The sequence below is a fragment of the Anolis sagrei genome, chromosome X (genome assembly GCF_037176765.1).
Source record: "Anolis sagrei isolate rAnoSag1 chromosome X, rAnoSag1.mat, whole genome shotgun sequence".
NCBI lineage: Eukaryota > Metazoa > Chordata > Lepidosauria > Squamata > Dactyloidae > Anolis > Anolis sagrei.
In genome coordinates this window covers 74,320,457-74,346,070 of record NC_090034.1, presented here as the reverse complement: position 1 = coordinate 74,346,070, position 25,614 = coordinate 74,320,457, and the positions used below count along the sequence as shown (strand labels likewise).

Here is a 25,614-nt window from a genome sequence, read left to right as displayed (position 1 = left end):
AGATTCCATCTGAACTTTAGGAAGAACATCCTGACTGTGAGAGCTGTTCAGCATTGGAACTCTCTGCCCCGGAGTGTGGTGGAGGCTCCTTCTTTGAAGGCTTTTAAACAGAGGCTGGATGGCCATCTGTCAGGGGTGATTTGAATGCAATATTCCTGCTTCTTGGCAGGGGGTTGGACTGGATGGCCCATGAGGTCTCTTCCAACTCTATGATTCTATGATTTTATGTGTGTGGCCTTTCAAGTCAAGGAACTTGAGGACTGCTCTGTATTCCACTGGGTCCATTCTCAAACCTCACACCAGTTCAGCACCTGGAAAATCAAGACTGTTATCAGTTCTGAATTGTAAATTGGCACATAACATATAGAGACTGATATCATTACACATGTGCAGTTTCAGCATCCTATGATAAATATAAGTGAGTCAGGGGAAAATATTTAATAAATGCCCGTCATAAGTGCATCCCTAAGTCAAGAATCCATATTCTGATAGAAGAGATCACTCACATTAAACAGACACCGTAGCCAAGTAAATAAATCTTGCTGTTTCATTTCACATTCTTAAAATTTATGGAAAGAGAGAGGAGGACTAACAAAGACACAAAAGGAACAGAAGGGGGGGAAACACTACAAGAGAACGGGAAAGGGACAGTGTTTCTTTGCTTGGTTCCCAAACAAACCAAGGACGGTTTGTTGCAAGGTACGAGTGAGTTATTTTTGGCCACGATTGGTCCCAAAGTCAGAAAGAAACTCCGAGGTAGCAGCTTCGTCGAAAAGGACAGGCATCCATCCACAGGTTTTTGCCACAAGGCTCAGTCGGAGGGGCTCTGGCAGGCCCGGCAGTCTTTCATGTCCTCAGAGTAGTTCTCGATCTGGATGGTCGTCGTGTGGAAATTAAAGGCTCGCTGCAGCCGGGAACTAGCTTCCTTCAGCACTGTCTGTGCATCTGAGTCTTCGTCTGGGAATGACAACAACAAAGGACATCATCAGTCAAAGGATCTACACCAGGCATGGGCAAACTTGGGCCCTGCAGAAGTTTTGGACTTCAACTTCCACAATTCCTAACAGCCGGTAGCTCTCAGAATCCCGTGCTTCGCATGGTCATTTTCCAAGGTAACAAGAGGATGCTGAGGCCCATTCTACACTGCTATGTGAAATCCAGATTATCTACTTTGAACTGGATTATATGGGAGTGTAGACACATAAAATCAAGTTCAAAGCAGATAATATGGAATTATATGGCAGTGTACAATACGGACCCGAATCTACAGTGACATATAATCCAGTTCAAAGCAGACAATCTGGATTTATATGGTGGTATAGATCCATCTTTAGAATTGTAGCCTTCACAGTTGCAGACTTTTCCAAGCAATGTGCCAAGGTTTTCATGTTTAGGACAGTAAGTGTCAACACAAATCCCAGCCTAATTTTCCCCAAGAAACTTACTGATGGCAATGTGGACGGAGAGGACAGGCTGAGACACCGTGAGAGCCCAGATATGGAGGCTGTGGAGGGCTTTCACCCCATTGATGGACAACAGGGTCATCTTCACGTTGTTGAAATCCACACCTTTGGGGGTTCCTATAGAAAAACAAAGGGTGGTGATGGGGAGTTTGGAACAATTTATTTATTTAGAAGTTTTCTATACCGGCCTTCTCACCTCAACAAGGGACTCAGGTCGGTTTACAGCATATATAAAAATACAATCATATATAAGAACAACAAAGTGCAAAGTCATTACATATTAAAATAGTACAATACAGTACAATAGAAAATCATCATCACAATTACCTAAGCCAAATCGTCAATCCAGTCATGGTCATAGTCATACTCGTAGTCACAGTTCATCATAATTCATCACAGGGAGGAGGTTCTAGGTTCAGTCCTCAAATGCCACATTCCAGAGCCAGGTCTTTAGTAATTTCCTGAACATCAGGAGGGAGGGAGCAGATCTGATCTCTAGTGGGAGGGAGTTCCAAAGCCAGGGAGCTACCACCGAGAAGGCCCTGTCCCTCATCCCCACCAACCGTGATTGCGAGGGTGGTGGGACCGAGAGCAGCCCCCCCCCCCCGGAAGATCTTAATAGCCTTGATGGTTCATAGGGGAGAATCCGTTTGGACAGGTAAACTGGGCCGGAGTCGTTTAGGGCTTTATAGGTCAAAACCAGCACTTTGAATTGTGCACGGAAGCTAATCGGCAGCCAGTGGAGCTGGCGTAACAGAGGGGTCGTATGGTCTCTGTACCCCGCTCCTGTTAGCAATCTAGCTGCCGCACATTGGACTGATTGAAGCTTCCGGGCAGTCTTCAGAGGCAACCCCACGTAGAGAGCGTTGCAGTAGTCTAAACGGGATGTAACCAGAGCGTGGACCAACAAAGCAAGAAACCAAACAAAACGTAGAAGTCGGGCCTGAATCAAGCCCCCGCTACACTGCCATATAATTCAGATTATCAAAGCAGACAATCCACATTATTTGCTTCGAACTGGATTATCTGGTCTACACTGCCATATAATCCAGTTCAAAGCAGGATTTTATAGGAAAGTGCAGATGGGGCTTCAGATGGTATTATTATTATTATTATTATTATTATTATTATTATTATCTTTATTTGTACCCCGCTAGCATCTCCCGAAGGACTCGATGCAGCTTACACGGGCCGAAGCCTCAAAACACAATACAATAAAAAACATAACACAACAATAAACAAAGCAAATCAAAACAATTAAGCAAAATAACAACAATGACAATACATCAATACATCAAGACACTATTAAAACTTGTTCGGCCGGCGCAATGGGGTACAGGGTTAAAAGTGCTGAGATGTCAGGAGGAACGTAGGATTAAAAGTGCGGTGTGCAGCAACATTGGTTGTGCTAAAGTGCTTCTAGGACTTGGGATGGGGATTCCTAATCTGCGAAGGCACATCGGAACAGCCAAGTTTTTAGGTTCCTTCTGAAAACTGCTAGAGTAGGGGCCTGACGAAGCTCTTTTGGCTATTAAAATGAGCCTGGACTAGAAATGGAGCATAAAAAGTCATCCCTTATTCTGTGTGCCCAGGAGGGAGTCTCTCATTCGGTAACAGCCACTGATTGAGGTTCCGGGTTTTAACCTGCCACTTTTGGACTCTCGCTTGCTGAAGTGGTCCTGCGAGTATCTCTGTGGATCTGAGGAAGCTATTTCTTGATTTAAGGCATTGGTGTACTGGCTAATATCAGAACAGAGGGTGAGCTGGAGATGTAACTGCCTTGGTCCTGTGATAATACAGCTTATCTCATTAAGAGCCACATCCACTATTTTAATGTGGTGAGATGTGTTCCGCACTGGGAATGCGTACTCAGCAGCAGAGTAGCAAAGTGCAAGGGCAGATGTCTTCACTGTGCTTCTTGTAAGTCAGATCATGGTCCAGAGTGACTCCCGGGTATTTGGGTGTGCTGCAATGCTCCAGTGGGATTCCTTCCCAGGTAAACTCTGAGCTCGCGATGCTTCTTAAGGTGAAAAGCACACATCTGCATTTTAGATGGATTAAGAATCAGCTGTTTTCCCCTATAATAGGCAGTAAGAGCACCTAAAGCTTCGGAGAGCTGTTCAACTATTTCAAAGCTCCCTACTTGGGCGGTGATGGCACGATCGTCAGCATAGATGAAACTCTCTGGCAGTGGCTGATCATTTGTGTAAATGTTAAACAATGATGAAACAAGCACGATCCCCCGAGGCAGGCCGTACTTCTGTTTTTGCCATCTGCTTGTCTGACCCTGGAACTCAACAAAAAAGCTCCTGTCTTGTAGCAGATTTCCTATGAAGCTGGTAAGATTTCCAAAGGGTGGTAGTAATTGATGACTTATGGGTTATGGAATAATTAAAACACATAGGTAAAGGTAAAGGTTGTCCCCTGACATTAAGTCCAGTCATGTCTGACTCTGGGGTGTGGTGCTCATCTCCATTTCTAAGCCGAAGAGCCAGCGTTGTCCATAGACACCTCCAAGGTGTGGCCAGCATGACCGCATGGAGCGCCATTACCTTCCCGCCGGAGCGGTACCTATTGATCTACTCACATTTGCATATTTTCGAACTGCTAGGTTGGCAGTAGCTAGGGCTGACAGCGGAAGCTCACGCCGCTCCCTGGAATCGAACCTGCGACCTTTTGGTCAACAAGCTCAGCAGCTCAGTGCTTTAACCCACTGCGCCACCGGGGGCCCCCCATTAAAACACATAAACATTGTAAAACTACTACAAAATACATATATTAAAAATTTACTTCTATAAAAGCTACATATTCAAAACGTACTTCTATAAAATACATGTTAAAATACACAAAACAGAGATTAAACAAAGGACACACATTTAACATTCATACTTAAAGGCTGGCTGGGTAGACCAGCATATGCAGGTATATTATATTACAAGCATATGCAGATGTATTATATTATTTCTTATTAAAACTGGCTTTTCATAAGCCAGAGGAAGGAAGAATGATAAAATCACTCTTTTAGGTTTACGATGAATAGACCGTAGCTTCATTCAAAAAGGAAGTCAAGAAATCCGATGCAAGAGCAGCATCAAGCGTCAGTTCAATAACAGTGACGCGTACTAAAAATTATCTTCAGCCAAATGGAAAATACAAAGCCAAGCACTTTGTGTATTGTCGAAGGCTTTAATGGCCAGAATCACTGTGTTGTTGTAGGTTTTTCGGGCTATATGGCCATGGTCTAGAGGCATTCTCCACTGACGTTTCGCCTGCATCTATGGCAAGCATCCTCAGAGGTAGTGAGGTCTGTTGGAACTAGGAAAAAGGGTTTATATATCTGTAGAATGACCAGGGTGAGACAAAGGACTCTTGTCTGCTGGAGCTAGGTGCGAATGTTTCAACTGACCACCTTGATTAGCATATAATGGCCTGACAGTGCCTAGAGCAAACTTTTGTTGAGAGGTGATTAGATGTCCTTGTTTGTTTCCTCTCTGTTGTTGTGCTGTTCTAATTTTAGAGTTTTTTTTAATACTGGTAGCCAGATTTTGTTCATTTTCATGGTTTCCTCCTTTCTGTTGAAATTGTCCACATGCTTGTGTATTTCAATGGCTTCTCTTTGCAGACTACTTCAACCAGAGAAGTCAGCCATAGCAGAGCACCTGATGAACCAACCTGGACACAGCATTGTATTTGAGAACACAGAAATGCTGGACCACTCCAACAACCACCATGTCAGACTACACAGAGAAGCCATTGAAATCCACAAGCATGTGGACAATTTCAGCAGAAAGGAGGAAACCATGAAAATGAACAAAATCTGGCTACCAGTATTAAAAAACTCTAAAATTACAACAGCACAACAACAGAGAGGAAACAAACAAGGACATCTAATCACCTCTCAACAAAAGTTTGCTCTAGGCACTGTCAGGCCATTATATGCTAATCAAGGTGGTCAGTTGAAACATTAAGCCCCCGGTGGCGCAGTGGGTTAAAGCACTGTGCCAGCAGGACTGAAGACCAACAGGTCGCAGGTTCGAATCCGGGGAGAGACGGATGAGCTCCCTCTATCAGCTCCAGCTCCTCATGCGGGGACATGAGAGAAGCCTCCCACAAGGATGATAAAACATAAAAAATCATCCGGGAGTCCCCTGGGCAATGTCCTTGCAGACGACCAATTCTCTCACAACAGGAGCGGTTGCTCCTGACACGACAAAAAACAAAGTTGAAACAGTCACACCTAGCTCCAGCAGACAAGAGTCCTTTGTCTCACCCTGGTCATTCCACAGATATATAAACCCTTTCCCCTAGTTCCAACAGACCTCACTACCTCTGAGGATGCTTGCCATAGATGCAGGCGAAACATCAGGAGAGAATGCCTCTAGACCATGGCCATATAGCCCGAAAAAACCTACAACACCCAAGCACTTTATGATGGTGCATGGGCAAACTTCAACTCTATAGGTGTTTTGGACTTCAACTCCCATTAGGAATTGTGGGAGTTGAAGTCCAAAACAACTGGAGGGCCGAAATTTAACTATGCCTGCTATAACATCTGGAATTCATTGGAAGTCCCATCCAAGTACTAACCAGAGTTGCCCTTGCTCAGCCTCTAAGATCAGACAGAATTCGATGCCTTTAGAGTCTGTATTCCAGCTTTATCCCCAAATCCCATTTATCCCACAATCCAAAGGAGATGTACCTTCCATGAGCACCAGGACAACGTCTCGGAGGATGCTCAGAGTGGTTCCAAGGACCAGGATGGAAAATAGGAAAGTGCAGATGGGATCGACGTATTTGTATTCTGGCTGGAAGGATACAAATGCAAACAATGAGCCGTCTATGAGCTGAATCCCTTTTCTGCAGTTCACCATAAGACACAAGGAGTTAGTCACCTCAAGCATTACATACTGGGGGTCAGTAGTGAACGTTTCTATACCTTTCAACCATTCCGATTTGCCAGGGACAGTCTCAATTAATCCCCTGCCATCCCATTTTTGCAGCTGCTTTTAAAAGGTCCCGGTTTCCTCTTCCCATGTGCCCTGTTGTGCTCGGATCACTTTGATTGCTGCAACGGGAGTCCAAAGTGCAGTAGTAGTTTATATTCAGTTCACTCAATGACAAGGCAGGAGTAAAGGGAGCAGAATCTCATCCTTCCTGGTAGGTGCAAGCAAAAGCAAACTGCTCCAGCCTCTTCTAACATGTCAGTTCTTTCTCATTAATACGTGGAGAGCATAAGCCTCCCAGTCATTTCCTCTATAGCAGGCATGGGCAAACTTTGTCCCTACAGTTGTTTTGGACTTCAACTCCCACAATTCCTACAGCCTAGGAGAAGGGCGGAATATAAATAAAGCGTATTATTGTATTGTCGAAGGCTTTCATGGCTGGAATCACTGGGTTGTTGTAGGTTTTTAGGGCTATACGGCCACGTTCTAGAAGCATTCTCTCCTGACATTTCGCCTACATCTATAACAACCATCCTCAGAGGTTGTGAAGTACCTCACAACCTCTGAGGATGCCTGCCATAGATGCAGGTGAAATGTCAGGAGAGAATGCTTCTAGAACATGGCCATATAGCCCTAAAAACTTACAACAACCCAAAGTGTATTATTATTCAGTTCTTGTGGGTTTTTTCGGGCTATATGGCCATGTTCTAGAGGCATTTCTCCTGACGTTTCGCCTGCATCTATGGCAAGCATCCTCAGAGGTGACCTCACCTCTGAGGATGCTTGCCATAGATGCAGGCGAAACGTCAGGAGAAATGCCTCTAGAACATGGCCATATAGCCCGAAAAAACCCACAAGAACTGAGTGATTCCAGCCATGAAAGCCTTCGACAATGTATTATTGTTGTTGTTATTATTATTACCAATATTATTATTATTAGTAGTAGTAGTACATTATTATTATTATTATGTTTCAACCATGCTGTGCTTAATTTTGTGAGCCACCTTGGAGAAAGATGATGATGATGGAGGTTGTGATTTCTCTTATGATTACTGCTTGTGCTAATAATAATGTCTTATTAATGGGAGTTCTCCTGGATCCATCACTGAGCCTGGAATCCCAGGTTGCGGCAGTGGCCAGGGGAGCGTTCGCACAATTAAAACTTGTGCGCCAGCTGCGCCCGTACCTTGGGAAGTCAGACTTGGCCACGGTGGTCCACGCTCTCGTTACATCTAGGATAGACTCCTGCAACACACTCTACGTGGGGTTGCCTTTGAAGACTGTTCACTGAGCCTGGAATCCCAGGTTGCAGCGGTGGCCAGGGGAGCGTTCGCACAATTAAAACTTGTGTGCCAGCTGCGCCCGTACCTTGGGAAGTCAGACTTGGCCACGGTGGTCCACGCTCTCATTACATCTAGGATAGACTCCTACAACACACTCTACGTGGGGTTGCCTTTGAAGACTGTTCGGAAGCTTCAAATAGTCCAACGAGAGGCAGCCAGGTTAATAACTGGGGCGGCATACAGGGAGAATACAACTCCCATGTTACGCCAGCTCCACTGGCTGCCAGTTTGCTATCGGGCACGATTCAAAGTGCTGGCTTTGGCTATAAAGCCCTAAACGGCCCTGGCCCAAATTACCTGTCCAAACGCATCTCCCCCTATGAACCATAACGGAGATTAAGATCTTCAGGGGAGGGCCACTTTCCATCCCACCATTGTCACAAGTGCGATTGGTGGGGACGAAAGACAGGGCCTTCTTGGTGATTGCTCCCCAGCTATGGAACTCCCTTCCTGGTTAGATCAGGTCAGCCCCCTCCCTCCTGTCCTTTAGGAGGATGGTAAAAACTTGGCTGTGGGACCAAGCTTTTGGGACAGGGCAATGTTTTTATTCACTTCGGCAAGGCTTACCCTAAACTGGTAGTTTGATTTTACATGGATCTATTGTTAGAGCCCTGCCAATGTCCTCCACCAACCCCATACTGCCCACCCTGCAAGTGAAGGCTTTCATACAGGTTCAATTTCATTCTAGATGTTATGTGTTTCCTCAACCACGGACATCCCAGTGGTTCTTATTCTCTCAATTGGTGTGGAATTTGCATGACCCCACCCACTGCCTCTCCCTTAACCTTTACTATTCTTTTCTATGGCACACAGCAAACAGAGGAATTGATCACCAACTCAACATACTAGAGCGGTTTGGGGAGAATTGACTACGATTTATAGGAGTTATAGGTCCTGGGATGTATAGCTCATCTCCAATCTAAGAGCACTCTGAATTCCACCAACAATGGACGTGGAACTAATTTGGCACATAGAACACCCACGACCAACAAAACATACTGGAGGTCTTTGGGAGGATTTTTAGGCCTTGTAGTTCACCTACACCCAGAGCGTACTATGAACACAAACAATGATGGATTTGGAGCACACTTGGCATGCATACCCGATATGCCCAAATTTGAATACTGGTGGGTTTTTGAGGGGATTTGACTTGGCCATTTTGAGTTGTAGGTACTGGGATTTATAGTTCACCTGCAATCAAAGAGCACTCTCGACTCTACCAAAGTTGGAATTGGATCATAATTGGCACACAGAGCCTCCAAGACCAGCAAAAAATACTGGCTGTCTTTAGGGAAAATTCACTTTGATTCGGGGAAGTTGTAGTTCACCTATATCCAGAGAGCACTGTGAATCCAAACACCAATGGATCTGGACCAAACTTGGCACACATAGATTTTATTTATTTATTTATTTATTTACAGCATTTATATTCCACCCTTCTCACCCTGCAGGGGACTTAGGGTACACATATATGGCAAACATTCAATGCCAATTTTAACATACAAACATATACAGACATACACAGAGGCTATTTAACTTTTTCTGGCCGGCCGGGGAGCTGTCGCTTTCATCGTCCCTCTGCGACGCTGATGAAGCACTTCCGCATTCCCCGCATGCTTTTTTGCTGGAGTGCTTTGCTGGAGTCTTTTTTATGGCCTCATAAATTAGTTAATTTAGCCTCCCCACACTTTAAGGTGGTACCTAATTTTCCTACTTGACAGATGCAACTGTCTTTCGGGTTGCAAAGGTCGACAACAGGCTACACAATTGGGTTGGAAACCCACTCCAACCCGGGCTGGCTTCGAACTCATGACCTTTTGGTCAGAGTGATCTTAATGCAGCTGACACTCAGCTAGCTCCGCCACAATCCTGGTGTGGATGATATGCCAAAATTTAATTGCTGGGGGGCTTTGGGGGAACTGACCTTCCTTTCTGGGAGTTGTAGTTCACCCACAACTAGAGAAACTGTGACATCCACCGATGATGACCTGGACCTAACTTGACACACAGAACTCCCATGACCAACTGAACCTACTGTAAGAGTTTGAGGGGACTCACTCACTATAATGGGAGTTGCAGTTTACCGTACAGCCAGAGAGTACACGGAACCCCACCAATGATGTATCTAGAGCAAACTTGCCCAACACAAAAAAGTTTAAGTACTGTTGGAGTTTTTTGGGTTAACCTGGCATGATGTGAGTTGTAGTTCACCCACATTATGCATTTTGTATAATTTAAAAATCGACTTTTCAAATAACCTGGGCAATGGCGGGGACCGAAGCTGATTTGTAAATTAAGCAAAGATTACAATTTTAAGAAAATACTTTTAAAATTCCACTCCATGTGTGTCCTTACTTTGAAATAAATGATGTAGGCTGCGACCAAGACTCCAATGCTCTGCAGAAGGTCGCCAACCACGTGGATGAAAGCCGCTCGGACACTGGTGTTCTGCCTCCCCTCCCCATGGCTATGGCTGTGATGGCCAGGACCGTGTCCAGACTGGTGGAGGGAGATTCCCATTCTGTAGGAAGAGATCAAGAGCAAATGTCAAGGAAAGATACCCTGAAAGATACCACAGAAAACCACAGCTCCTGTTGCATTCTGAGATGAGACATCTCGAGCGACTCTGCATCAATTCCCAGAAGTCTGAGAAAAATGAGTTATGGAATCTACTTCCACGTAACAAAGCCATGCTGTACTGGGTTTCCATCTGTTGACTATCTCCAACTTAAGGAACTTCGAATCTATGAGATGGGGTGAGCTCCTGTCTGTCAGCCCCAGCTCCCCATGCGGGGACATGTTGTAGCTCAGCCAGCTGAGGATATTGATGAGGGACCTGGGGGTGCAGGGCCTGCAGCTGAGGATGTTGATGAGGGATCTGGGGGTGCAGGGCCTGCAGCTGAGGATGTTGATGAGGGATCTGGGGGTGCAGGGCCCGCAGCTGAGGATGTTGATGAGGGATCTGGGGGTGCAGGGCCTGCAGCTGAGGATGTTGATGAGGGGTCTGGGGGTGCAGGGCCCCCAGCTGATGTTGATGAGGGGTCTGGGGGTGCAGGGCCTCCAGCTGAGGATGTCGATGAGGGGTCTGGGGGTGTAGGGCCTCCAGCTGAGGATGTTGGTGAGAGGTCTGGGGGTGCAGGCCCTTTTCAGACAGAGGGGATGTTGGAACAGGAAGGCAATTCTCCAGTTGGGAGAACGGAGGACTCTGTGTGTGAAAACGAAACTGTTTTGCAGAATGACAGGCTGGAAGAGAGATTAGATAGACAGGCAAGACTGCTTCTCCGTGGGAAGAATTCCAGATGCAAGTCAAGCGATGGGAAAAAGCAGCCGAAGGAATGCTTTCATGCATTGCTGTCCTTATTAAAGGGGAAAACTGCTTTCGGTTTTTCCGATCAAGCAACTTTGCAATTAGAGCAAGGATCTTTTGCCTTGGTTCTCGCTTCAAGTCATGTCCTGGTCAAATTTTGCTTTAAGTCTTGGGGATTTTACCATGAACTCAAGCTAATGTGTTGTTCTTTGATTCTTGGATCACTTAAGTGGATGTTTTATTCCTCATCTTTGGATTATTCAAGCTCATGAGTTTACCCTGCTTCTTGGATTTATATTCATGTTTTAACCTTTGCATCTGAGTTTTAACTCTGGTTCTGTGAGACTCCTTTTATTTTATCTATTTGCAATTTTTACTCTTTTACTGTGTGTGTTTTTTTCAATAAACTCTCTATTTTTACACTGGGCTTCCTGGTGAGTGCTTGAGCAAGGTGTACCCTAGCTGAGGCGCAACAGGACACGAGAGAAAACTCCCACAGGATGGTAACACATCCCCTGGGCAACACCCTTGCAGACGGAAAAGTCTCTCACACCAGAAGCAACTTACAGCATATTCTCAAGTGGCTTCTGACATGATTAAAAAAAATCCTTGTTTTCACAACAAGCCAAATTTTTCAGAATTCAATTATCACAGGGACAGAAAGTAAGGTGAAATCCTCTGAACATGGGCACAGGCAGCAAAAGAAGAATTACAGGGGTGATAACTCTTCCCTATACTATCCAAAACTATAGGACATGTAGATAGATATTCTTTTAGTTTTGGATAGCAAAGGGAATGGTAACATCCCTATATTTGTGTGTGTGTGTGGCTCGACTTACACTTAAAAATGTATCTGTTCCGACTTGCATACAAAATCAACTTAAGACCAAACCTACAGAACCTACCTTGTTCGTGCCTTGAGGACTGCCTGTATTTCTGCCCACTCTCTATTTCACGGGGGCTTTTTGATAGTAGCAAGGATGATGGCATCATCTGCTACCACAATCTTGGCATTTAGGAACAAATAATTTGGGTGTGGATTGGTCTTATGTTGGTAATTGAGATCTACTCTTGAGATCTTGCTCCTAGTGGTATGAATAGCAACAACACTAGTTTGTTGACATGGCACACATGAGCTGCTGGCATTTTTGGACCCTTCTTGAGGCCACAACGATAGGACCTGTCACCATGAGCACTTGGATTTCAACATCTAACCCTATGTCAAGGTGATACATACATGATGTTCACTACCACAGCACAACCGGAGGTGATAAGCATGGCGTTCCCTTCGATTTCGTAATCTCCCGAGAGGAGCCGTTGCACCGCTAAGTAGACCAAGACACCAGTTACTACCCAAATGGATAACACAGACAGGAGGGCTCCCAAAATTTCTGCAAAACCAAGAATATAGGGTTGAGCATCAGATATTGAAATAGTAGGTAAAGGTTGACAGAATGATCTAAAGTGCATTTACTTTGGGGTTACTTTTGGATATAACAATAATACTTTATTTATATCCCGCCACCATGTCCCCAAGGGACTCGGAGCGGCTTACATGAGGCCAAGCCCAACAACACATCACAACAGAAAAGCAGTAACAATACAAAGCAATACAAAATAATATAAATCACATATAACAATAACACACAGGATTTAAAAACGTATGCCTTATATTAGTGTTTCTCAACCTGAGAGGCTCACGAAGGGGGTGCCAGAGGGGTCGCCAAAGATCATCAGAAGACACATATTTCTGATGGTCTTAGGAACCCCTTTGGCAGAGAAGGCTGACGATCTCTCCACCTATCTTTCTCTTCCTTTTTCGTGTTAGCAAACTACAACTTCCAGAATTCAAAAACAACCTCCCCCAACCCCACCAGTGTTCAATGTTGCCAAATATAGGTAGTGTGCCAGGTTTGCTGCAGATCCATTGTGGGCTGGGTTGAGAGTGCTCTTTGGTTGTAGGTTAACTATAAATCCCAGCAACTACAACTCCCAAATGTCAAGGTCTATTTTCCCCAAACTCCATCAGTGTTCACATTTGGACATATTGAGTATTCATGCAAAGTTTGGTCCAGATCCATCATTGTTTGAGTCAACAGTGCTCAAACAAACTACAACTCCAAAACTCAAGGTCAATGCCCACCAAACCCTTCCAATATTTTCTGTTGGTTATGGGAGTTCTGTGTGCCAAGTTTGGTACAATTCCATCATTGGTGGAGTTCAAAATGATTTTTATTGTAGGTTAACTATAAATCCCAGCAACTACAACACCCAAATGACAAAATTAATCCCCCTCCTCACCAGTATTCAAACTTGGGTATATTAGGTATTTGTGCCAAATTTGGTCCTGGGAATGAACGTACATCCTGTATATTAGATACTTACATTCTGATTCATAACAGTAACAAAATTAGTTATGAAGTAACAACGAAAATAATGTTATGGTTGGGGGTCACCACAACAGGAGGAACTGTATTAAGGGCATTAAGATGGTTGAGAAACACTGCCTTATTGTTGTTTTGTTCATTTGTTCAGTCGTTTCCGACTCTTCATGACCTCATGGACCAATCCACGCCAGAGCTCCCTGTCGGTTGTCACCACCCCCAGCTCCTTCAAGGTCAAGTCAGTCACTTCAAGGATGCCATCCATCCATCTTGCCCTTGATCGGTCCCTCTTCCTTTTTCCTTCCACTTTCCCCATCATTATTAAGAAATGCAGTTATTTCTTATTTCTGATGTTTTTTTTTTAAAGACTGGACTCTGCATGTTTACCTCCTAAGGTCTGAATCCTTTACAGCAGTGTTTCTCAACCTGGGGGTCGGGACCCCTGGGGGGGGGGGTCACAAGGGGGTGTCAGAGGGGTCTCCAAAGACCATCAGAAAACACAATATTTTCTATTGGTCATGGGATTTATGAGTGTGAAGTTTGGCCCAATTCTATCGTTAGTGGGGTTTAGAATGCTCTTTGATTGTAGGTGAACTATAAATTCCAGTGTCTACAACTCCCAAATGGCAAGGTCTATTTTCCCCAAACGTCACCAGTGTTCAGGTTTGGGCATATTGAGTATTTGTGCCAAGATTGGTCCAGATCAATCATTCTTCAGGTTCACAGTGCTCTCTGGATGTAGGTGAACTTCAACTCCAAAACTCAAGGTCAATGCCCACCAAACCCTTCTAGTGTTTTCTCTTGGTCATGGGAGTTCCGTGTGCCAAGTTTGGTTCAATTCCATCGTTGAGCATTCAGAATGCTCTTTGATTGTAGGTGGACTATAAATCCCAGCAACTACACCTCCCAAATGACAAAATAAATCCCCCCAACTCCACCAGTATTCAGATTTGGGTGTATTGGGTATTTTTGCCAAATTTGGTCCAGTGACTGAAAATACACCTTGCAAGTCAGATATTTTACATTACGATTCATAACAGTAGAAAAATTATAGTTATGAAGTAGCAATGAAAATAATTTTATGGTTGGGGGTCACCACAACATGAGGAACTGTATTAAGGGGTCGCGGCATTAGGAAGGTTGAGAAACACTGCTTTACAGCCACATCACACATCACGTTTTGCTCACTAATGAGTTGATGCTCAACTTTGGTATTCCGTTTGTTTTTGGATGCTCTGCTGTATATTTTTAGGGTAGTTTTCCCTAACAAGACCTTGGGCAGGTCGCACTCTCTCGACCTCAAAGGGAGACAAAAGCAAACCTGAATAATTTTTCAGAGAATACAACTGGATAATTGGGTCACCATAAATTGGGGATAGACTTCAAGGCATAACATAACAAAGCAGAAAGTTTGCAAAGCCTAAGTTACCTGCACGGTGCCAGCCAAAATTCATGGTTTTGGTGGGAGGACGAGATGACATCCAGAGAGAGAAAAGGCTGATCATCATGCTAGCAAAGTCAGTCAGGAGATGGGCAGCATCTGTCATAATAGCCAGGCTATGGGCAATGTATCCTCCTGGGGAGAATGCAGAGATTACCAAGAAAAATAAGGACAGGGGGATCACAAAGCAGGGCCTTGTTTGTCGCTTGCTTGTATCAAGGACATCATCCAAAAAGCGCAGCCTTGGTGAAGAACAAGGTTCTAGTCTAGTCTCCCACGTGCTATACCAGATTTTTGCAGGCACATACGTTGTTACTGTTGCTTATTTATTTTTATGTTGAGTTCCAGGGCCACAGAAGCAGATGGCGGAAACAAAAGAACGGCCTGCCTCAGGGGAGCGTGCTTGCTCCATCTATGTTCAACATTTACACAAATGACCAGCCACGCCCAAAAGGGACAGAAAGTTTCATCTATGATGATCGTGCCATTACTGCTCAAGCAGGGAGCGTTGAGATGATTGAACAGAAGCTCTCAGAAGCTCTAGGTGTTCTTACCACCTACTACAAGGAAAAACCAGCTGATCTCTAATCCATCTAAAACACAGACATGCGCCTTTCACCTTAAGAACAGACAAGCATCCCGAGCTCTGAGGATTACCTGGGAAGGAATCCCACTGGAGCATTGCAGCACACCCAAATACCTGGGAATCACCCTGGACCGTGCCCTGACCTACAAGAAGCATTGCCTGAACATCAAGCAAAAAGTGGGTGCTAGAAACAATATCATACGAAAGCTGACTGGCACAACCTGGGGATCACAACCAGACACAGTGAAGACATCTGCCCTTGTGCTATGCTACTCTGCTGCTGAGTATGCATGCCCAGTGTGGAACACATCTCACCACGCTAAAACAGTGGATGTGGCTCTTAATGAGACATGCCGCATTATCACAGGGTGTCTGCGCCCTACACCACTGGAGAAATTACACTGCTTAGCTGGTATTGCACCACCTGACATCCGCCGGGAAGTAGCAGCCAATAGTGAAAGGACCAAGGCAGAGACATCTCCAGCTCATTCCTTGTTTGGGTATCAGCCAGCACATCAATGACTTAAATCAAGAAATAGTTTTCTAAGATCTACAGAGACACTCGCTGGAACACCTCAGCAAGCGAGAATCCAAAAGTGGCAGACTCAAACCCAGAGCCTCAATCAATGGCTGATACCCAATGAGAGACTCCCCCCTGGGCACACAGAAAACCGGGCGATTTGGAAGGCGCTGAACAGACTGCGCTCTGGCACCACAAGATGCAGAGCCAACCTTCAGAAATGGGGCTACAAAGTGAAATCCATGACATGCGAGTGTGGAGAAGAGCAAACCACAGACCACCTGCTGCAATGCAACCTGAGCCCTGCCACATGCACAATGGAGGACCTTCTTGCAGCAACACCGGAAGAACTCCAAGTGGCCAGATACTGGTCAAGGACATTTAATCAACTACCAAGCTTGCAAACTCTGTGTCTTTTGTATGTTTGTTTGTTCTGTCAAAAATGTAATACAACTGTTTTGTTGCCTGACACGATAAATAAATAAATTTATTTTTATATCTTGCCATTTCCTCAAAACTGGGAAACAACATGATGTGTAATTTGAAACAAGTACAACACAGCTAAAACACACACAAAAACTCAGCATTAAACTAATCACAACATGAAAAGAATTCAAAACTATGCAACACCCAATGTATTTCTCTCGATGCATGTCAAGAAAGAGTCCTTGCCTAAGGAAGGCTGCTATGGTGAAGATAAAAGATTTTAGCTCAATCTTCTTCCTGCCACACTACAATGCAACATGTTCGGGCTTGTTAAAAAAGAAACGAAGGTGTTAAATATGTGACACACTCACAAATACATTCACAAGCTGCTGCTGTCTTAGGAAGAGCGTACAGTCAACCACAGATGATGATGATTATAGTAATAATGTTTGGATTATTATCAACAAATAAAAATAATATTAATAATAATGAATAAAGTTTGGATTATTGATGTCGCCATACCAGGTGACAGTCGCATTGAGGAAAAACAACAGGAAAAACTCAGCCGTTATCAGGACCTCAAAATCGAACTGCAAAGGCTCTGACATAAACCAGTACAGGTGGTCCCAGTGGTCATCGGCACACTGGGTGTCATGCCAAAAGATCTCAAACGGAATTTGGAAACAATAAACATTGACAAAATCATGATCTATCAGCTGCAAAAGGCCACCTTACTTGGATCTGTGCGCATCATTCGAAAATACATCACACAGTCCCATAAACTTGGGAAGTGATATGAAATCCAGCATATATATCTCATTTGCTGTGACATACTGTGTTTTTGTGTCAGTAAAATTATTAGTATTAATATTAATATTAATAATAATAATAATAATTTTATTTTTATACCCTGCCTCCATCTCCCCCAAGGGATTCGGGGCAGCTTACAAAGGGACAAGCTCAGAGAGCACAAAGTTAAAAACATAACACAATAAGATAGCATCAAAACAAAAACCAAATAAAACATATCATAAAAACAGTACCATACAGAACAATATAAGTGCAGAGTTCAGAGGGCTCTGGGTTTGTGCAAATTCCTAGATAGCGCTAAGGGAAAGTGTAAAATTCAGAAAGTCAGGGCTGAGAGGATAATGTTCATGGGTATTAAAATGTCAGGATTGTAGAGCGGAGGGTCATGCTAAAGTGCTGGAACTTAGGTAACATTGGGATAATTCTTTTGAACTGCCTAGTCGAAGGCAAAACGGAACATCCATGTTTTTAGGTACTTGTGGAAGATGGACAGGGTAGGTGCTGGTCTGATCTCCCTAGGAATAGAGTTCCAGAGTTGGGGGGCCACCACCGAGAAGGCCCCCTCCCTCGTCTCCACCAACCACACTTGAGACAGAGGTGGAAGCGAGAGAAGGGCCTCCCCGGATGTTCTTAGGGCTCGTGTTGGTTCGTAGGGAAACATGCAATCGCGAAGATAGGCAGGTCCTGAACCATTTAGAGTTTGTAGGTAACCACCTGCACCTTGAATTGGGACCGGAAACTCATTGGCAGCCAGTTGAGCTGTTTGAACAGGGGGGTTGACTGTTCCCTGTAGCTTGCTCCAGTTTGTAATCTGGCCGCCAGTCTTTGCACTGCTATTTTTGGGCCACCTTCAAGGGCAGCCCCAAGTAGAGTGCAAAAATCCAATCTGCAATAATCCAATCTGGATACTGAATCCAAGGATTCCGACATCCATGGCTTGGAAATATTTTTTAAAACCCAAATATAAAACCTTGATTTTGCCATTTTATCTAAAAAACATAGTTCTCCTACACCAGTGGATCTCAACCTGTGGGTCCCCAGGTGTTTTGGCCTACAAATCCCAGAAATCCCAGCCTGTTTGCCAGCTGTTAGGATTTCTGGGAGTTGAAGGCAAAACATCTGAGGACCCACAGGTTGAGAACCACTGTCCTACACCATACTACAAGGTTTATCCGGAAAGTAAGGTTGCAAGGCACATAGCTCTTGTGGGGAATTTTTTGGGGGGGAGGGGGGAGTTGCCATGTAGTGGGAAGCCAGCGGAAGCAAACAAGCAGTGCCAGTTGTCAGTAGCTCATCGACTGGTGTTGTGATGAAGGTTAGAGATGAGTGTCCTCATTCCGTTTCCCTCCAAGTGCGAAGTTTGTGCTGTAATACGCGCCCTAAATGCTAAGGGCATTAACTTCCCTGCGATTCATTGCAAAATGGTTTCTGTTTATGGAGAGGACGCCATGGCAAGATAGCATGTGACAAAATGGGTACGGAATATATTGTGAGACTACGAAAAAACTTCGCAGAGTCCTCCAAAACAAAGGTCGTGGGATGCTGATGGTGGGAGTCTGTCTCCTTCATGACAATGTGCGCCTGCACACCACTCATGCAACACAAATGTTGACTTCATTTGATTGGGATGTTTTAAGCCACCCCTCTCACAGCCCTGATCTCACACCCAGTGACTCTCATCTGTTCACTAAATTGAAGGAACACCCAGGTGGAAAACATTTTTCCGATAAGGAGGAGGTGAAAATCAAAGTGACAAACTGGCTGAAAAAGGCGGAAGAAGACTTCTACAACACAGGCATCAAAAACTTGTCCCACATATGATAAAATGTACTGAACTGAATGGTGATTATGTGGAAAAATAATGGAATCCCTACAATCCATGAAAGTTTTATTAAAATATATTCATTCCTTGTATTTCTTTCAAATAAAAAATATTGTAACCTTATTTTCTGGGTAACCCTCGTATCTTATGGATTTTGGCCATCCAAAAGTTTTGGTACCCACAGGGGGTCTCAGACCCAAACCTCAGTGGGGTTTCAGTCTGTATCTAACAGGAATAAAGTATGAGCTCCATAATAAGTTAAAGCAAGGCTCCTTCTGACAGTTGATCGGGAGCAGTCTTACCCACAACTTCCCCGGTCATGAAGACCAAGCAGATGACCGAGGCGAGATAAAGCTTCCGCCGAGCCCTCTCTTTCTCAACGTCATAGCCGCTGCTGGTGGCCCAACTGGAATGGCAGTGCTGGTTCCCCTTCAGGCCCAGCTCAATGGCACTGAGGTCTGGAACGTAGCCGACCACGGCGCCTTTGCCGTTCTTCCCAGAGATTCCCAGATAAGACCTAAATGATAAAAGAACAGCTTTAATGTGTGTGTTTTAAATCAAAATATGGATTTTAGGAGGCTGTGGTCATTTCCAAGTGCCCCCAAATTGCATCAGAATTTTAGTCTTGGAAGAAACTACCATGGTCATTTAGTCCAACGCTCTTCTGCTACAATCCACATGTAGATTCCACCATACTCAGAGGCAGCGTATTACAAGGTCAAAACATTCAAGCTCTAGTTCAATTTCATAAATATGAGAACAAAGGAATGGTTGCAGAGGGTTCTCAAGAGAATTGCTTTCCATTTGTGCTTCCATTTAGCCACCTGTGTGTCCATGGCTCCATCTGTTTACAGCCCTCATCAGTTGTTTCAGGATTTTAAAATGCGCACATGCACTGGAGCAGTCCACACCATGTATTGCAATAAATGCCCATGTTTTCCTTGAGTGCAGGCAGGCTCGTAGCCAGGATTTTGATTTGGGGGGCGGGGATGAGGATCTACGCTAGCAAACCTTTTGTATCATTATCCCAATACCCCCATGCATATGGGATATATTGAGAATGGTGATAAGATCATGATATGAATAAACATAACAGTTTATATAATGTACCAGTAAGGCCTTCTCATGGGCCACCCTGAGAATTTTGGGGGGGCTGAAGCCCCTCAAGTCACCCCCCCCCCCCGGCTACATGCCTGAGTGTAGGGATATACAGTGATGCAAGCATGCACATTTTCCAGCCAAAATCGGATTTTAAGTGCACCTTTTAACCTGCATTTTTCAGCCAATAATGCAATTCATTTAGCCGCTGCCCCCTCCCTTTTATCCTAGTCTCTCTTAGATTTTAGGGCCCGTGCTTTCTGGTAATCTGGAGCCAAACCATGTAGGACTTTAAAGGTCATATCCATCACTTTGAAATCTGCCCAGAACTGGATCAGTCAGCCATTTCTCAAATTGTCATATATACCCTATGTCCTGCCACAGTCAGTAAATTAGTAGCAGAATTTTGAACCTGTTGAAGATTGCAAATAGTTTCCAAAAGCAGCCCAATACAGAGCACGTAAGAGTAACCCAAAAATGCAATGAAAGCCTGGATTACTATCACCAAATTTAACACCTCAAGGAAGACAATGTGTCCAGAGGAGGGCGACTAAAACGATCAAGGGTCTGGAGAACAAGCCCTATGAGGAGCGGCTTAAGGAGCTGGGCATGTTTAGCCTGAAGAAAAGAAGGATGAGAGGAAATATGATAGCCATGTATAAATATGTGATGGGAAGTCATAGGTAGGAGGGAGCAAGCTTGTTTTCTGCTTCCCTGGAGTCTAGGATGCAAAACAATGGCTTCAAACTACAAGAAAGGAGATTCCATCTGAACATGAGGAAGAACTTCCTGACTGTGAGAGACGTTCAGCAGTGGAACTCTCTGCCCCGGAGTGTGGTGGAGGCTTCTTCTCTGGAAGCTTTTGAACAGAGACTGGATGGCCATCTGTCAGGGGTGATTTGAACGCAATATTCCTGCTTCTTGGCAGGGGGTTGGACTGGATGGCCCATGAGGTCTCTTCCAACTCTTTGATTCTATGATTCTATGACACACAGCTGATATACTTGTTTTAACTGTGTAAACACACTCCTGGCAACTGCTGAAACCTGGGCATACAGGTTCGTATCTGAATCCAAGCTGCAAACATGAAATTTCACAGAGCATCATCCAGTCCAACACAGGCTCAAATCCTATATCCCAATCTGCTTTTTAGCTGACCATGAGACCCCATCTTGTCTGGGTTATGCTCCCAAAAAACCGGATTGGGGCCCCCACCGAAAGCTGGGACACGGAACGGGTCAAAATATACCCCAAAAGCACAACCCCAATGATGACATCTTTCCTTCATTCTCTGAATCTGCTTCAGTTTATCTATAACAGTGTTTCTCAACCTGGGAGTCGCGAGGGGGTGTCAAAGGGGTCACCAAAGACCATCAGAAAACACAATATTTTCTGTTGGGCATTGGGATTCTGTGTGGGAAGTGTGACCCAATTCTATCATTTGTGGGGTTCAGAATGATTCGAGGGGAACTATAAATCCCAGCAACTGCAACTCCCAAATGTCAAGGTCTATTTTTCCCAAACTCCATTAGTTTTCACATTTGGGTATAATGAATATTCATGCCAAGTTTGGAGCCCCCGGTGGCAGGACTGAAGACCGACAGGTCGCAGGTTCGAATCTGGGGAGAGGCGGATGAGCTCCCTGTATTGCCTCCAGCTCCTCATACGGGGACATGAGAGAAGCCTCCCACAAGGATGATAAAAACATCAAATCATCCGGGCGTCCCCTGGACAACATCCTTGCAGATGGCCAATTCTCTCACACCAGAAGCGACTTGCAGTTTCTCAAGTCGCTCCCGACATGACAAAAAAAATGCCAAGTTTGGTCCCGATCTATCATTGTTTGAGTCCACAATGCTCTCTGGATGAAGGTGAACTACAACTTCAAAAACTAATGATCAATGCCCACCAAACCCAACCAATATTTTCTGTTAGTCATGGGAGTTCTGGGTGCTAAGTTTGGTTCAATTCCATCATTGGTGGAGTACAGAATGTTCTTTGATTGCAGGATAACTATAAATCCCGGCAACTACAGCTCCCAAAAGACAAAATCAACCCCCTCAACCCCACCACTATATAAGGTATCTGTGCAAAATTTGGCCCAGTGAATGAAATTACATCCTGCATATTTTATATTTACATTACGATTCATAACAGTAGCAAAATTACAGTTATGAAGTAGAACGAAAATAATTGTATGGTTGGGGGTCACCACAACATGGGGAACTGTACTAAGGGGTCGCAGCATTAAGAAGGTCTATTCATTTGGGTATAATGAATATTCATGCCAAGTTTGGAGCCCCCGGTACACTGATCTATAAACTTCCCAAATAATGACTCCTTGAAACGGGCAAGGTTTTCGAGTACAGATTAGAGCGGAACACTTTCTTCTCATAACCTGAACATTTCGGTCTTATTAACTCAGTATTTTAGCCTACTTATACTGTTATCAGGCAACAATGTTAGCAGCTAGAACAGCCAAGGTCCTTTCCGAGATTTGGAGACTGTCTTATAAGGTGTTATGGTCATTTAGGACTCCATCCAAGGTCAGCCTTACCTAAAGCAGACCCTCTAGAATCAATGGGACTTCACAATGGGATTTTACCTGGTTTGCTTCTGGTGCGTCCAGTGCTCGATTAAACCATTGCATTTACTCACATGCCTTCCACAAGATTAAAAAAAATACACAACTCAGTGTGTTAAAATTTAACAGTATTGAAGGCCAATTCTAAATGTCGGAGATTCTTCAAGGACTGTGTATGGAGGGAAGCATGTGATGATACCAGGTGCTGTCGAAGGCTTTCATGGCCGGAATCACTGGGTTGTTGGTTTTTTCGGGCTATATGGCCATGTTCTAGAGGCATTTTCTCCTGACGTTTCGCCTGCATCTATGGCAAGCATCTTCAGAGGTAGTGAAGTCTGTTGGAACTAGGAAAGTGGGTTTATATATCTGTAGAATGACCAGGGTGGGACAAAGAACTCTTGTCTGTTAGAGCTAGGTGTGAATGTTTCAACTGACCACCTTGATTAGCATTTGATGGCCTGGCAGTGCCTGGGGCTATCTTTTGTTGAGAGGTGATTAGATGTCCTTGTTTGTTTCCTCTCTGTTGTTTTTTTTAAATATTTTTTATTGAAGTTATATATAATTACAGGGAAAGAGGGGGGATATTTAGAAGGAGATAGAAAAGTAGGAATAGTAAAGATTAAAAAAGAGAAAAATAAATAAATAAAAATAAAACTGACTTCCATTCCGTCTTCGGGTTTTTTGTCTTAATTATTTTCTAGTCATTTCTCAATAAACATCTTACTCTTGTTCTCTTCTCATTTTATCATAGTCACAGAAGAGGACTCAATCAGTCCTCTTTATCGATTTCCCAGTGTTCTTTTTTTTTTTAAAGTTAATTTGTCCATATCTCTTATTTCTCTTACCTTTTCCAACCATAAGTCAATTTATTGTCGAAGGCTTTCATGGTTGGAATCACTAAGTGGTATGCAAGAAAAAGGGACTTTGCTCTCTCAGAAAAGTTAACACAAAGAGCCAAGGAACGGAATGAAAACACAGACACAAAAACATTATGGTTAATGTTGGAATGTGTGACAAGCTGGAATGTGTCCAGAGGAGGGCGACTAAAATGACCAAGGGTCTGGAGAACAAGCCCTATGAGGAGCGGCTTAAGGAGCTGGGCATGTTTAGGCTGAAGAAGAGAAGGCTGAGAGGAGATATGATAGCCATGTATAAATATGTGAGAGGAAGTTCTTGTGGGTTTTTTCGGGCTATATGGCCATGTTCCAGAGGCATTTCTCCTGATGTTTCGCCTGCATCTATGGCAAGCATCCTCAGAGGTAGTGAGGTCTATTGGAATAGACCTCACTACCTCTGAGGATGCTTGCTATAGATGCAGGCGAAACATCAGGAGAAATGCCTCTAGAATCATAAGTCAATTTCTGGAATTTTATCCTGTTTCCAATATTTTGCTAAGGTTATTCTTGCCGCCGTAGTAATATATGTAAATGGTTTATCTTCATTTTCCTTAAGCAGTAATTCCAAATCTGTAAAGCCTAGCAAGTAATATTCAAGTTTTTTTTTAAATGTCCTTTTCAAAAAAAATTGCACCTCCTCATGGACCAGTGCCCAATATTTCGTAATTTCCTTACAGGTCCACCACATGTGATAAAAATGCCTACTTGTTGGCACCCTTTCCAACACTTATCAGGGGTATTTTTATACATGTGGGACAATTTTTTTGGAGTGGTATACCATCTGTGGAACATTTTGATCCAGTTTTCCTTCAGTTCTGTTGCATATGTATATTTTAGTTTCCTGTTCCACATCTGCTCCCACTCTCTAAATTGAATTGCTCTTCTTAAATTCTCTGCCCACTTAATCATACAAGACTTAACCTGTTCGCTCTCAGTTGCCCATGTTAATAATTTATTATACAGTGTTATTATTTTCCTTTTCACCTTCAATATCTTGTCCAATAGTGATTCTCCCCAATCAAACACCATTTTTATCTTGTTTATGATATTCTTTCATCTGTAAATAATGGAGCCAAGTGATATTCTCATATTCCTCTCTGTTGTTTTGCTGTTGTAATTTTAGAGTTTTTTAATACTCGTAGCCAGATTTTGTTCATTTTCATGGTTTCCTCCTTTCTGTTGAAATTGTCCACATGCTTGTGGATTTCAATGGCTTCTCTGTGTAGCCTGACATGGTGGTTGTTGGTGTGGTCCAGCATTTCTGTGTTCTCAAATAATATGCTGTGTCCAGGCTGGTTCATCAGGTGCTCTGCTATGGCTGACTTCTCTGGTTGAAGTAGTCTGCAGTGCCTTTCATGTTCCTTGATTCGTGTTTGGGCAATGCTGTGTTTGGTGGTCACTATGTAGACTTGTCCACAGCTGCATGGTAAACGGGAGACTCCTGCATAGGTGAGAGGATCCCTTTTGTCCTTTGCTGAACGTAGCATTTGTTGGATTTTCTTGGTGGGTCTGTAGATAGTTTGTATGTTGTGTTTCCTCATCAGCTTCCCTATGCGGTCAGTGGTTCCCTTGATGTATGGCAGGAACACTTTTCCTCTGGGTGGATCTTTGTCTTGACTCTCGTGGCTTGTTCTCGGTCTTTCAGCTCTTCTGATGTCTGAGGTGGAGTATCCATTAGCCTGGAGAGCCCAGTTGAGGTGGTTCCGTTCATCTTGGAGGAGGTGGGGTTCGCAGATTCTTTTTGCACGGTCTGCCAAGGCTTTAATGGTGCTTCTTTTTTGACTTGGGTGATGGTTGGAGTTTTTATGTAGATATCTATCTGTGTGCTTGCCATAGATGCAGGCGAAACATCAGGAGAGAATGCCTCTAGAACAGTGGTTCTCAACCTTCCTAATGCCGCGACCCCTTAGTACAGTTCCTCATGTTGTGGTGACCCCCAACCATAACATTATTTTCGTTGCTACTTCATAACTGTCATTTTTCTATTGTTA

At 44.0% G+C, this 25,614-nt stretch overlaps 1 protein-coding gene across 1 annotated transcript in view; it reads right to left on the bottom strand.

The window, feature by feature from the left end:
• Window positions 1-533: 533 nt before the first annotated feature.
• Window positions 534-25,614, bottom strand: part of SLC30A2 (solute carrier family 30 member 2) — a 35,163-nt gene continuing 10,082 nt past the window's right edge. The window contains exons 2-8 of the mRNA XM_060784460.2: window positions 19,348-19,562; window positions 14,870-15,016; window positions 12,294-12,447; window positions 10,105-10,270; window positions 6,163-6,268; window positions 1,446-1,580; window positions 534-957 (exon numbers count right to left, since the gene is read on the bottom strand). Of these exons, the coding sequence (XP_060640443.2) occupies window positions 812-957; window positions 1,446-1,580; window positions 6,163-6,268; window positions 10,105-10,270; window positions 12,294-12,447; window positions 14,870-15,016; window positions 19,348-19,562 (1,069 nt within the window). The 3' untranslated portion in view covers window positions 534-811. The remainder of the gene's footprint in view (window positions 958-1,445; window positions 1,581-6,162; window positions 6,269-10,104; window positions 10,271-12,293; window positions 12,448-14,869; window positions 15,017-19,347; window positions 19,563-25,614) is intronic.